The sequence below is a fragment of the Tamandua tetradactyla genome, chromosome 15 (assembly GCF_023851605.1).
Source record: "Tamandua tetradactyla isolate mTamTet1 chromosome 15, mTamTet1.pri, whole genome shotgun sequence".
In the NCBI taxonomy this organism is placed as follows: Eukaryota; Metazoa; Chordata; class Mammalia; order Pilosa; family Myrmecophagidae; genus Tamandua; species Tamandua tetradactyla.
Genome location: NC_135341.1, coordinates 37121423 through 37135561, shown reverse-complemented (window position 1 = coordinate 37135561; position 14139 = coordinate 37121423). Strand labels below are relative to the sequence as shown.

Genomic DNA, 14139 nt, shown 5'->3' with positions numbered 1-14139 from the left:
TGCCCTCAGGTTTCGGCCCAGAGACCCTACCCTGCCTGCCCCAAGTCAGAGTCTAGACAGCACTATGGGCGTTCAATCGGTTTATTGGGGCCCCTACCGGGCCGGGAGCGCTTCCATATGCAGACACAGTATGCGTGAGGGATGGGGCTAGGTGCTGGGGTAGGTCCTGGGAAAGGGTCACTGGCAGGTGTTGTAGATCTGGACCTGCAGATTGATGGCTTGGAGCACGTTGCGCATCCTGGCTTCCAGCCCGTCCAGCTGGGCTGCCTTGCCTTCCAGAGCCCGCTCATTCTCCTCATAGGTACCCTCCAGCTCTAGGAGTGTCAGGTGTCAGGTGTTAGGTTCATTCCCACAGCCCTCCCTACCCCACGCCTCACACACCTTCTCATAAGCCCACCCACCCTGCTTCTCACCCTGCAGTCGCTGCAGCTTGTCCTGAGCAGCCTGCAACAGGCCCTGAGCCTCATCTCGCAGTTGCTCTGCCCGCACCTGCGCAGCCAGCAGACCCTGGGCCTTGCGCTCAGCAAGCGCCTTCACTGTCTCATACTGGTCACTCAGTGGACCCTGCAGCAGCTGCAGATATAGAGGGCAGAGTCACCATTGTGGCCCAGTGGAGACCCAGTGTCCACCTCCACCCCCTCCAGATGGCTCTGTCCCAACTCACCTGTTCAGCCTCTCGGGCACGACCTTGGGCACTGCCTGCTGTTTCTTCAGCCCGAGAGGCTGCCAGACTATTCCCTGCCCGTTTCAGTTTCATAGCCTCCAGGAGTGCCTCTAGTTGCCGAGCCCGCTCACCAGCAGAGCTCAGTGCCTGTTCTGCACCTGCCATCCTCTCTTGAACCTGCCATGAGAGTGGGTGGACACCCAGGGTTAAATAGATACATAGGCCATGCCCATAATCTGGCCCCACTGATGTCCCGGGGAGGCCACACCTGGTGCAGGGTCTGCTCTGTTTTCTGTGTGTTCACTGCTGCCCCCAGTATTGCACCGTGGGCAGCACCCTGTGCTCGCTGAGCCTCTTCCAGTGCCGCCTGCACTGTTCCTGCCTTCCATCTCTCACCATCAGCCTGGGTCCTGGAGGAGAGGGGGAGTCAGGGGCTGCAGGTATCAGGATCAGGTGTCAGGGATAGGGGACCAGGGTCAGGATCAGACCGTGCCCGTTGTGCATCCTTCAGTAGCTGCTCAGCCCGACGCACATCTCCCACAGTACGCGCCAGGATTGTGTCAACATCTGCCAGACTCCGGACCCGCTCTGCAATTGCACCTGCGAGGTGCTGAATCTGCTCAGGTGAGGCTGGGATGGAGAGCTCAAGCACCCGTGTGGCTACCATCTCAATGCTATCAGGATCGGCTCCCTCCTCTGTAGGGACACAGGCAAGGGCTTAGAGAGACAGATCATCCAGCATGGACTCAGGGAACATAAAATGCGGCATAGGTTTGCAAATAGTTATAGACATATAACCAGGAGGACAGAGACTATACTTGGGTCACACTCAGGAATATGGACTTTGGGACCACATATGAGCAAGAGCTAAGGGACCAGACAGGGGATCGTTAACACAGGTCCAGTACAGGCCCCCAGGTCCATGTGTGAATCCAGGGAAAGACACAGACACAGGGGAAACAACTGTGTATGGGGGGCTCACGGCTTAAGAAGTCTTTCACGCTCTGGATAAGTTCCCGCAGCTCCTGGTTGGCCTGCTCCGCCTGTCCCCGGGTAGCATTAGCCTTGTCCAGGGCTGCCTGTGCCTGCTGCTGTGCCTCGCCTGCCTGCCGACGGGTCTCAGCCACCTGGCTGAGGATGCCACCACCTTCTGCCAATGCCCGCTGCAGCTCTGCCTGTGTGTGCCTGGCCCGGCCCAGAGCCAAGTCTGCTGTGGCTGCTGCTCCATGGCAGTTGAGGCCCCCACAGCGAGGCTGCCCATCTTCATCCCGACAGCCTGCACCTCCACAAGGGCTTGTAGCACAGGGTGCATCCCCTGGAGCCCCACACACCTGCCAGGCACAGAGTAAGTCAGGGCCCTATGGAAGGAACAGCCACACCCACCTCCCTCAGCCCAGATTTATGCCTCACCAGTTCATTTGTGCTTGTCAGGCTCAGGGTAAGGGTATGAGCAGAAAGCTCGTCCAGTGCCTGCTGGTTGGCTGTGTGCTTACGGTTGAAGTCCTCCCTCTGGGCATCCATCAGCACTTCTGCCCGCTGCCGGGTAACCTCGGAACTGCTCACAGGGCTGGGAACTGCGAAGGCCGAGGTATTGGCACGACGTTCTGCTTCTGCAGACTGGCTATGGGCATGGCGGATGCTGTCATAGGCACCTAAGTTGGGCAGAGGTTGGCAGTCAGGTGGAGATCAACCCTAGTCAACCTGTCTAGTTGGCGAAAAACTCACCCAGGAAGTTTGAATGCTTGAGCATGTCCAGATGTTGACTGAGCTGCCGCAGTGTGAGATTAAGTGCAAGCCCATCCCGTTCCAGCCCACTTAGTACATAGTTGGCATCGAAGTTCTCATCTTGCACGTCTGTCATCTCTGCCTCCAGCTGGGTCAGATGCTCAGTGGCTTCCCCGATTTCACGCCTGCACCAATTGTGGGAATAAGCAGTGTTTAGAGAGGCTTCGGCCTTGCTCCTTTGAGGTTCTGCCCCATCCCACCATGTATCCTTAGGCCCATCCGCACCGCAGCTCCTCTGTGGCCTCCATGAGCTGTGCGATGGAAGCAGCTGAGGTGTTGCGGGTACCCACAATGCCCTGTATAGTGCTCAGCTTCTCCTTCAAGTTCCTGAAGCTGCTCTCAAAGGCGCCCAGCACACCTGTCTGTTGTAGCTCCTGTGCCCACTGTTCCAGGCGCCGTGTACGGGCAGCCAAATCCTGTATTACTCGGTCCCAGTCCCCAAAGCATGCATGGCAGGGCTGACAGGCAGGAAAGACACCTGAGAAGCCCCGGGCACACTGGTCACAGCGTACACCAGACACACCGGTGCGGCAGCTGCAGTGGCCTGTGGAGTGGTGACACTGAGGTGTGTCTATTCCACGAGGGTCACAGTCACAGGCTGCAGAAAAGGGCAGACCACAGAATTAAGGTCCCAGTGGGACATATAGGAAGTCCCCCATTCACCCTGGCCCCCACTGGCTCCCTTACCATGGCACTGCAATGCAGGGTCTCCCCAGTGGAGCTCCTGGCACTCAGAACAGGTCCGCCCACCAAAGCCGGCACGGCAGTTGCATTGTCCTGTGAACTATAATGGGAACAGGGTGAGGGGGTCAGAGCCTTTGTCAGAAGCTGAGCCCTCAGACCTGAGACAGACAGCTGGACCCAACCACCCAGGAACTGCTGGGAGGGTCCTATACCTCATTGCAGGTGGGGCCTGTGGCCCGGCTATGGTGGCAGGCACAGGGCTGGCACCCATGACCACTGGTGAGATTCCAGAATTTGGGGGCACAGCGGTCACAGCTCAGGCCCTGCACATTGGGGAGGCACGGGCACTGTCCACTGCTTTGGTCACAGTCGCATCTATCATTGGATGAGCACTGCTGGGGATCTGTGCCCAAAAGGTTGCAGGTGCAGCCTGTGCCAGCCAAGATGAACACACTAGTCAAGGGGAGCTCGACCAATGGAACCCTACCCTGGCCATCCCTTCCCATGCCTACACTCACGGTGACAGTTCTGTTGGGTGGCCTGCCCATGAAAGCCAGGCTTACAATGGGCACAGTGTGGCCCCTCGGTGTGGTGTAGGCAGCGCAGGCACTTCCCCGTGTGGGGGTCACAGGCATCAGGGTCCGCAGGGTCAATGTTCCCACTGCACTCACACAGTTGGCACCGGCCACCTGGCCTTGATGGATCCCCAAAGTGCCCAGGGGCACAAGCTTCACACCGTGGCCCTGTGCACAGTCAGGGAAAGTGTGAGTGCCCAATAAAGCCATGCTACCCTGATCCCATGCCTCCACCCTACCTACACACCTGTGTAGCCTGCCTGACAGTGGCACACAATCTGCTGGGAATACCCGTCCCGGTGGCAAGAAGTAGCAAAGTGCCGCTGGCTCCCAGGACCTTCAGGGCAGGAGCAAGGCCGACATTGGCCCCCATATGGCAGTCGTGGGTCCCCATAGAAGCCAGCAATGCATCTGCAGGGAGGAGCGGGAAGAGATGTGTTATCCCTGAGTGGCCTGCCCACCCATCAACCTTCTTGAAGCTGTTCTGGGCTCACCTTTCACACTGCTCACCCGCCGTGTGATCACGGCATCCCAGGCAAGTGCCTGTATGTGTGTCACATTCATCTGCATGCCCATTGCAGACACAGGGTCGGCAGCTAGGGAAGCCCCACTGGCCATGTCGGCAGCGGTCGCAGCGAAGACCAAAGGCACCAGTTCGGCAGGAGCATTGTCCACTGGTCCCTTCACATAGGCCTCTAAGTGCCCCCTCAGGACTGCACTGGCAGGCTGGGAACAGGTTAGAGGCTGAGCTGGGGAAGGGATTTGAGGGCAGGCTAGGTGGGATCAGGGTAGGAAGGTCAGGGAAGGGAAGGAAACTGCAAATGATACAGGGCTGAGAGTATGGGGTCCAAGGCAGAGTTAGATCAAGGAAGGAGTATAACCAGAGGAGGAAGGAAGAAGAGTAGTGGGGAGGAGGGAGAAGAGTTAGGGTGGAGAGTAAGGGACAAAGCAGTTACCTCGACATCCCATGGGGCCAAAGCCATAGTAGCCAGGAGCACAGAGGTCACAGCGCCGCCCTGCCACTCCAGGTTTGCACAGGCATTGACCACCATGGGGACTGCACTCTGAACTCAGCGAGCCCTGGGGGTCGCATTGACAGGCTGGGGATTGTGAGGAGGAGGTCAGGCTAGGCCTTCACCTCTGCCCTGCCCACCCATGCCACCGGCACTCACATAGGGCACCACTGTAGAGCAGGGTGGATAGGCTGATGAGGAGGGGGGCACAAGCCTCAGAGGGTGGGGTCTTGCTGGGCACCAGACCCTCCTCGTGACAGCGATAATGTTCAAAGGTAGCACGGCGCTCCAGGGCAGCAACATCACCCCCACTAAACATTTCCAGCACCAGTACACGAGGCAGCAGCACTAGCTAGAAGGACAAGCAAGGAAGAGTGAGGTATAGACCCAGGAACTACACTGGCAATGCCATAACCAGCCCGGCACCACCATGGGCCTGCCTCTTCTATCATGGACCCCTTCTACTCAACCATCACCACAGACTCTACTCCCCAGGCCCTGTCACTTTGGTTGGTGTGGGAAAGAGAAGAATGTTCACCGAGTCAATGAGCAAGCCAGGTCCGGAGTAGGAGGTCCCAGGCTGGGTACTTCCTCCTGCTCGCACAAGCTCCAGACGTAGTGTGTAGGAGATGCCAGACTCAAGGCAGACAGGACTAGCAAGCACCATGTACCTGGGAAAGGCATGGGGAGTAACTCCGGGCCCCTGGATCCTGGGCTTCTCCCAGCCCATGTGCACCTCCCAATCCTTCAACCACAAAAGAGAATAGGGCTTCACTGGGCTGGGCTGGGCCAACAGATCGCTGGGCAGCCCTACAGAACATCTGTACAGAAGACTCTCATAATCGTGGCTTGCTGGAATTATAAACGTATACAGACCTGTCTCACTAGAAACACTCCATACAGCCTGTTAATTTCATTTCCTTAGCACAGGTACTTGCCATTTCTCAGCAACCACTTTGAGCTTCCTCTAACCCCAACTACAACCTCGCCTCCTCTTTGAGGATATTCAGCCACCTCCCTTCTCTCTTCCTTTCCCCTGTGTCATTACCATTAGTCTGCAAACCCATGCTAGGGCTCTTTTATCTACCACCTCACCTCAAATCCTCCCATAATCCCCTGAGTCTTCCTCTAGCTGTTGCCCATCTTTGCTCTCCTGCTCAAGAAAGTCCTAAAAAGTAACTTTTGTCACTGACTCCACTCTCTGGCCTCCCATTCCAGCAGAGCTTCTGCCTCATCATGCCATCATGCCATGGAGACAGCCTGTGCCAAGGTCATCAATGACCTCAATCTCGCCAAACCCAGTGGCTACTACTCTATTCTTACCTGACAGTGCATTCAGCAGCATGTAATGAGATCAGTACACCATCCTTCTTGAGATATATACTCTTCTCTTAGCTCTGGGTCCCATCCCCCTAGCCCCTCCTTCTTTACTGGCCTCTAACTCTAGAGTACTCCAGAGCTTGATTCTGGTCTTCCTCCCTTTCTCTGGTTAGTTCCTCCAGGCCCACATTTTTAGTGAAAAGTTTCAAATTTCTCTTTAATTTGACTCCCCACCCAGTAGTCCCAGACATCTTCTTCCTTTCCCACTTCAATGCCATCAGCTTTGCCTCTAAAACCATCTGGAAAATTCCCCCTTCTCACGATTTCCATTCATATACTCCTACCCAAATCAGTCACCTGACCAACTCGATAGCCTCTAGCCCCAATTAAGTCTAGTCTCCACTCAACAGCTAGAGGGAATTTTGTTAATCATAAGTCACATTTGGCAAAATGTATATAAGGACAGCCAGATTCAGTATGCCATTCTCTCTGCTTCTGTGTATGCTGATAAAAAGATAAATAAGAACTAAAGTGATGAAAAATGATACCTGAAGTAAAACTATCCAAAATGTAATTATATTAATCAGAAAGTCATATTATTACTTAAAGTGCTCTGGTGCTCCTCTCCAGCTCTTCCCCAAGTCTGACCCACTAAGAAGAAAATCCAGGCTCCAGACTTGGCTGACAGAGCTCTGTGTGGTCTAGCCCTTACCATCCCTCTTTCTCCATGGGTACTCCCTATGGTGATGATAGATGGTTTCCCACTAATTGCTACCTTGGAGTCTGGCCCTTAGACCCCCAAAAGAGCAGACTTCATTCTGTCTACTTCCTTTCTAACCTGATGTCATGCCTAACAGTGCCTGGTAAGCCACGCTCCTGAGGAAGCACTCCTTGAATGAAAGAAGAAACAGATGAATGAATGAACTCAGTGTGAGATGTCCAGGCTGGCAGTGGGATCTTCCAGGTGCCCTGTAGGAAGCTTAGGAATGACCCACCTCTACACACACCCCCCCACTATTGTGAGTGCTACCATCAGTGCCCTCACCTGGCGTCTGGTTGCAGAGTCCCTCTGATGCGGTCATCTTCAGGCAGTACGTGCCCACATACGCTGCCAGCAGACACAGGCCGTGGACGCTGCACAGTCAGTTGTATCTCTGCCCACTGTTCAGGTACCTGGGAGGTAGGGTAGGGCCAGGATAGGATGATGGAGGAGGCACCCCGCAGGCAGAAGTTCAGCTAAGGGTCAAGGGTCACAGGGTCTGACCTGGGGCTCCAAGCGCAGCAGCAGATCGTAGTCCATGGCCCTCGGCACAGAAGTCACCAAGAATTCCAGTGCCTGGCCTTCTTGCAGGCGCACAAAGCCCGGGCCCGTCCAGGATGGCGATCCCCCTGGGGTCGCCACCCGTTCCACCAAGTCAAGCAGACCCTGGGAGGCAAGGCCGCTCAGAAAGTAAGAAGCTCAGGCGAGGCATGGCATCTTCTACCACCGCCCCACCCCCAAACTCTAGTACTCCCTTTGAAACCCTGCCCGTGCCCTGTCCCTCCTGTGTAAGCCCCGCCTCTTTGCCGTGACCTTGTTCCAGATCTCAGCTCTTCCCCCAGGCCCCAGCCCAAGCCCCAGCACTCCAGCCAAGGCCCCGCCCAAGGCCAGACACTCTTACCCCGACAAGACCCTGCCCATAACCCCACCACAGTCCTGCCCCACCTGCCCTCTGGCATCCTCAGCTTCCCAAGTAAGGTGGTCCAGGAAGGGTCGGAAGAAGCCCGGCTGCACCTGCTCGCAGCGTCGGCCGATCATGTGCTGGCGGCAGCGGCACTGACCCGTGGCCTCGTTGCACCTGGGAGCCACTACAGTTGATCAGGAATGGGCCCCTCCCCAACCCAGGCTTTCCCCCCTCCCTTTCCCCACCAGTAGGCAGCACTCACTGAGGATCCAAGGCACCACCCACGTCGCAGTCACACAGGCGACAGCCAAGCAGGTCATGGCTCAGACCCCAGTGGCCAGGCTGAGAAAGAGGGAGTTGCTGGGTCCCAAAATAGACCCCTTCACCCCCCAGCAGGGACCTCAACAAAGATTTTCAGCCCCTAGCACCCTTGGTGAAAACGTGGCCTCCAAATCACTAGCTCCTATCGTTAGCATCCCAGACTTGAGGCCTCTCAGACAGAACTCTAACCCAAGCTCTCAGCACAGGCTCACTGGGGTGTGGATAGCACCCCTCAGTCCTGTGTTCTGAGGACAAGTCCAAGACCCCAGTATGCTACTCCAGTCTCACCAAGCAGTGGTCGCAGCCATGTCCAATCACTAGACGCTTGCAGAAACAGGTTCCATTGTCAGGGTCGCAAAGGGTGCCTCCGGGCACTGTGCCCCGTGTATCACACTGACACCCTGCCAGAGGAATCATCAGCACTTTGGTAAGCTGTGGTAGTGCTCCTGTTCAGGCGGGTCAAGAGTAAGAGGTCAGGGGTTAAAAGTCAGCATAGGAGTTAGGGCAAGAAGCACATACGCTGGCAGCCTTGAGGGTCACTGGCACTGAGTCCAAAGAAGCCATCACGACATTGCTGGCAACGAGCGCCCACCACATGCTCTTTGCAGCGACACTGGCCTGAGACCAGCCCCAGTGCAGGGTCATCATGGGGATCACAGCGACCACCATCTTGGGTACCCATGGGGTCGCAATCACAGGCTGGGGTAGAAAGGAAGTACAGGGTCATCCTATCTCAACTGGTCCAGCCCCTGTTCTCTCCAAATCCCTCGCCCTGGATCCCCAGTTTGGCTTCACGCTGAGCCTCCCACCCTAATTCCTTGTAACCTTGACCAAAATCTGGCTCTCCAACTCCTACCCAGGCTCAACCTGTCCTCCCCTATGCCCAGTCCTGGCCTCACAGCGGCACACAGCAGGGTCCCGCAGGTCCTTGGTTGGGTCACGGTAGAAGAAGGGCCGGCAGAGTTCACAGTGGCGCCCAGCTGTGTTGTGCTGACATGCATCACACACACCTCCGCTCACGTTGCCAGATGCTAGGTATATGGCCATATCGAAGTGGCAGCTATGGGAGTGCCCTTGACACTCACACTCTAGGGGGAGGAGAGGAAGGGCAAAGGCCAACTGAGGTCCAGATCCCAAGGGTGAGAGGCATAATGGGCCTCAGTGCTACCTTAGGTCCCTGCCACAGGTCCGAATTTGTAGATGGGGCTCAGAGACTTCAAGGCCTCAGCATTACCCAGGGTGGATTGTGGAGGGGGCTGAAGGGGTCACCAGGGGTCTTGAAGCCTGGATACCATGTAAACATATCCTGGGTCTCAGGGGCTTGAGTTTTGGTACTACCTAGGGCACAGTTAGGCTACAGAGTTCTGGGGCTATAGAGGCTGGGGTCTCACTCACTCCTGCAGGCATGACTGTGGCTGTCCTCAGCTGGATGCCAGGGCAGGTCATGATAGAAATCCTGGCACTGCTCACAATTGAGGCCACGGGTGTTGTGTTTGCAGATGCATGCCCCATGCACCTAGGAAGGATGGGCAGGCAGGTGATCAGTACTGTCCAACTATGGTTTTCTCTGACCCCAGCCCTAACCCAGCTGGCTGAAGTCCCTCACCATGCCCTCAGCATGGGCTGGTGCCCCTGGGGCGGGCGCACACTGTGAGGCATGTCCATAGCAGAAGCAGTTGCCACGCACAACCAGCTCATAGAGGGCATAATAGTACTTCTCACGGATCTCCCGCCGTGGGTCAAGCAGGTTGTCCCCCAATGTGTGCAGTCGAGTCAGGTTCACTCGTAGATTGGTGATCTTCAGCAGGTCTGAAGGGGTGGCAGTGGCTGGTGACCAGCTGGCCAGGCTTGCAGCCCCATCCCCACTCAGGGGCTACAGCTGTCAAGGTCACCTTGGGAGACCGCCTGTCAACTGCCATACAAGCTAAACTGGGCTTGGCACCTGCCCTAAGGAAGCACCCAAAATAGATACTGAGGCCCCAGATAGCTGGCAGCTGGATGCTGGGAGTGCAGCAGACTCGAAGGGTGGGGCACTCACTTTGGATCCGTGGGCTGTAGGGGTCTGGGATAGGGATGGAAGGATCCAGAACCCGGTAGATGACCTAGAGTGGCAGGAAGTCCACAATGACAGTGTACCCTGCCTCAGGCCCATCATCCTCACCCTTACCCCCAGTACAGTCCCAGCTCTTACTTCGCCTTCAGTGGACGGCTCAATCTCTGAGTAGCGGGACTCACAGACCACATCATCCCAGTGCCGTGGAGGTGCCAGCGGGACTCCTGGGAAGTCAGCCCCACAGTCATAGGAGAAGTATCGGTACACATGCCAGGTGCGGCCAAAGTCTGCAGAACGCTCCACCAGCATGGCAGCAGGGCGAAATGTCTGGGTGGGGGGTATGACTCATCAGGGGATACCAAGACCTAAGCCCAGCCCAGGCCCATAGAGAGCCCTAACCAGCATGGCCCTGCCTTCAGGCAGCTCATGGATGGCTGGGGATAAATACAGTGGAAGAGAGGCAATGACAAAGAAAGGGCACCACCTCTAGTGGGAAGGCTCAGGGGTCATGGGACTTATGGATTGGGGCAGCAGAACAGCATGTGCAAAGGCCTGAAGATAAGATGTAAGGCAACAGAGGGTCAAAGGATGAAGGAGATTTCCATGCAGCCAGAGCAGAGCTCATGAGGAGTCAGGGAGGCTGGGCCGAGGAGCTGAGAGCTCCATCCAGGAGCAGTGGGAAGCCAAGCAGGGTGATTCAGGCAGGCTCCCAGACATGCAAGCACCTTGAAGGTCATAATTAGGTGTGTGAAATGGAACTCAGCCTCCAGGTCCAGCTGGATGGTAACCACAGGGACACCTGGGTTAGGAACTAGAAGTCAGGGACTTGAGGCTGCAGGTGGGCAGCCCTGCTCACCTTGTGCCCCGCTTACAACCTCACCATTCTCTGACTGCCACCAGGCTGCTCGGCGCTGAGGTGCAAAGCTGGTGACAACATTCTGTATACGATGGCTCTGGGGGTTGTCACGAGCAGAGAAGGGGCGCCGGGAATCACACAGAAAACACTTCTTCTCGTCCTGTATTGTTTCAGGGCCAGGGTCAGTGGCTCAGTCAGTGCCAGTCCCCTCTGACCAGAGACCTCATTCTCACCCCCAGCCTCACCTGCAGGTGACTGACGATGCAGTAGGGCTGAGGGCCACCCAGGCCACAGGTGGATGAGGCAGTCAGTCTGTCAGCGCGGCCCACCAGTAGGTCTCCAGTGGCTGGATAGCAGCTTCCCCTTAAGCAGCCTGGCATATCTGGGGCCAAGGCCAGGGCCTGGGCCAAGGTAGCGGCCAGCACTGGGGGTAGCCGGGCAGACAGTTCTGCTGTGCTCCCACCAGGTAGCCCTATCCCATGTGTTCCAGGACAAGGAGATCATCCCAGGACCCACCCTCATCTCAAAACCGTTAACCCTCACCAGACCCCCTCACCACTCAACAACAGCAGGTTCAGTGCAGGCTTCCAGTGTGCAGGCTGTACCCGCCGGGCCCTCGTGCGTTCCATGGAGGCCCACTCCATCCTGAAGGGGCGGCGGAGAACCAGGATGAGGGGGATTGAGGAGTCTGGGAGCGGTGGATGTCCAGTCCCTCCCTTACTGACCCCGTGTTGACCCTGGTCGGCTCCCCTCCAGGCCTTCCTTCAGTCTGTCGGTCTGTCCAGCGGTCCCTCGGAGTACGGAGACTTTCTGCAAAGTTAGGAGGCGAGGCTGGAAGGAAAGCCCGGAGCGGAGTAGATTTCTGGCAGGAGAAAGGCTGTACAGAAGCCCCCTACACTACGCTTACCCTCTAAAAACAACCCTTATTTCAGGAACAGGAGTCGGGCCGCCCAACCGCAAATCTTTATTGCACTCGTATGCCTAGACCCGTGCTAAGGCCAGGGGAAGTTAGGGAGTTCGGGGCTTTAGACCACAACAGGAAAGGGGTGCAGCAGTCGGAGGCACGGCAAGAGCAAAAGAGAGGCCTGGTACTCGGGAATTCTAACTCCGGGTCAAGGAGCCTAGCTTTGGTCTACGGCGTCATGGAAGTCGTGGAAGTCATCGTCAACTCGTCATTCGGTCCCAAGGATCTAGCTTGGGAGAGACGGGAGGACGTGCACAGGGGCGCCGAGCTCCCCTTTCCAGGACTGTGGAGAGGTTAAGCGAGGTGCGAGAAATAGGAGACTGTGGGTGTAGAGGAGAAATGGGGAAAGGCTACGCCCTACCCCGGAACCTCCGCCTCCCAATGTCACTCCGGCTGGCAGGCAGGAGAAGAGCTGCCTTAGTTTCGCCCCATGAAGATGGGTATTGGGCTGACGACCCCGGAACAGAGCAGTGGCAGCGAATCCCGATCTTGTGACTATGAATCCGTTCCGGACCTTCCGCTTCGCCAGGAGGGCCCGAGTCCCTGCTTGGAATGCGCGCGGCCGGCGGGCGCGCGCCCCACCCAGCCCCCTGGGACGCGGGGACCTCTGAGTTCGCAGATCTGAGTCCGACCGGGCGGGGTTGCTCAGGACAGCCGCTGAGCGCCCGCTTTGTCTGGGGCTGGGCGGGAAGCATTGGAAGCTGCTGGTCCAGGGGAGGAAGCTGGGTGTTTCTCAGGGTGATTATCGAACTTTACTGAGAACGCGTGGTGGGTGGGGGTGGGAGTGGGGGTGGGGAGTTACTCCAGTAGTCTGGAATAAGGATTTCCGGTTATTCTGAGAGTTATGTAGTAAACACTGGGAGCTCAGAGATACTAAAGGAAACTGAGAATTTTAGGTCACTCAGAGGAGGGGTCTAGCAGGGTCAGGAGTACTGGATAGCTTTATGGGATCACAAAGGGAGTTACCTGATTTCTCAGGGTCAAGGGCTCGCTGAAGGAATCATGGGATCACACTACAGGTATCACTCAGGGTCAACGGACATGCAATAGAGTCTCTGGTCTCTCAGAGTTAGTGGGTTTCTGGGTCACGCTTGAGTCATTTTGGATCACCCAGGTGGTCCTAGGGCCCTGCTTGCTGGCATCCATAGATGACAATCAGCAGGTGACATAAGCGTTGGCACCCAGCTGCATGTGCTCAGGCCCTGCTTGCTGGCATCCACAGATGGCAATCAGCAGGTGACATAAGCATTGGCACCCAGTGCATGGCTCAAGCAGCTCTGCTGCCTGATGCTACAGAGTCAACAGGATGGCTGCCTTCTCACTCAGAGACTGTTCGTTCTGCACCTGGAGGTGCTCTGACCCTGGGGATCATGCCACTTGAGCCAAACTCAGCCCTGTTCCTGACCTCTGACCCTGGCCTTAACCTTAAACCGCCCCTGACTCTAATCAATTCTTGAATCCTATCCTGAACTTAGACCCCAGCTTTGATCCCTACATGAGTCTGGACTCAATGTGGAGCTAGCCATGACCCTCCCACACTATCCCTGTTCTGACTTAACTCTCCCATCTGACCCTGTCCTGTGCTTGCCCCATCCATATCCCCCCCCACTACTGTTCAGCCATGCACCCTCCAGGTGGTCTGCACCTGCTTCAGCAGTTGCTGGGCCTCAGCCTGTGCCCACTGCACACATTCTCCCGTGTCCTGCAGTGTGGCCACTAAGCTGCATGTGCTCTTTGGCAACTCTGCCATGCTCAACCAGGCCACCTGCAACTCCTAGAGCAGAGAGGCTGGGACTGAGACCCCACCCCACCCAGACTCTATTGTCCTGAACATATCTCTGCTCAAGGTTCCTGGAGGGCAAGGGATTTTTGAATTGAGATCCTGTCTTAGCCCAGCCCAGCCCCAACCTAAACGTTACCCACCACCCCCCAACTTCTCCAGAGGGATCCCTCAGACTTCAAGGTCCATTGTCCTCTACCTCACCTTACTCAAGCCACCAGCTATACCCATGGCCCGCCCTGCCTATTATTCTGCTTCCTGGGCCTGCCATTGACTCAAGGCCAAATGCATTCCTGAGGGCCTCAGCTGCAGTGGACAGATGCCCCAGGCCTGGAGCCACATCTACCGCCAGAGCCATCTGAGCCAGGTGTCCTGCTGCCTGAGCAAAGGACAGGGGAGCATAGGGAGGACACAGCAGGGTAGCAACCAGGTTGAATGTTAGCATAATCAAAGTACTCTG

The 14139-nt window shown here is 56.7% G+C and overlaps 1 protein-coding gene across 2 annotated transcripts; it reads right to left on the bottom strand.

Moving 5' to 3' along the window:
• Positions 1-65: 65 nt before the first annotated feature.
• On the bottom strand, positions 66-12388 carry LAMB2 (laminin subunit beta 2). Of its 2 annotated transcripts, none has more exons than XM_077129352.1 (34): positions 12261-12388; positions 11661-11745; positions 11492-11580; positions 11181-11359; positions 10960-11095; positions 10805-10878; positions 10218-10406; positions 10065-10128; positions 9633-9835; positions 9422-9542; positions 8926-9114; positions 8546-8725; positions 8315-8427; positions 7968-8047; positions 7747-7879; positions 7306-7467; positions 7087-7214; positions 5260-5392; positions 4881-5073; positions 4665-4808; positions 4203-4434; positions 3956-4119; positions 3652-3876; positions 3346-3563; positions 3137-3233; positions 2675-3047; positions 2390-2574; positions 2075-2316; positions 1647-1995; positions 1153-1360; positions 933-1074; positions 665-841; positions 414-573; positions 66-314 (listed from the first exon to the last, which is right to left on the bottom strand). In XM_077129352.1, the coding sequence occupies exons 3-34, from the start codon at positions 11577-11579 to the stop codon at positions 178-180; spliced, it is 5418 nt and encodes a 1805-aa protein (XP_076985467.1). In that variant the 5' UTR covers position 11580; positions 11661-11745; positions 12261-12388; the 3' UTR covers positions 66-177. The 2 variants fall into 2 exon arrangements, with proteins under 2 accessions (XP_076985467.1, XP_076985466.1); XM_077129351.1 differs by lacking the exon at positions 12261-12388 and adding an exon at positions 11843-12175.
• Positions 12389-14139: the final 1751 nt, after the last annotated feature.

Bases quoted from the DNA above. Each gene is read 5' to 3' on its own strand.
- LAMB2 (XM_077129352.1), bottom strand. From the start codon at position 11,579: ATGGAGTGGGCCTCCATGGAACGCACGAGGGCCCGGCGGGTACAGCCT. The intron at 3,234-3,345 runs GTATAGGACCCT...TTCCCATTATAG, and splicing joins CAGGCCCCACCTGCAATGAG to TTCACAGGACAATGCAACTG. The intron at 574-664 runs GTGAGTTGGGAC...CTATATCTGCAG, and splicing joins GTGCCCGAGAGGCTGAACAG to CTGCTGCAGGGTCCACTGAG.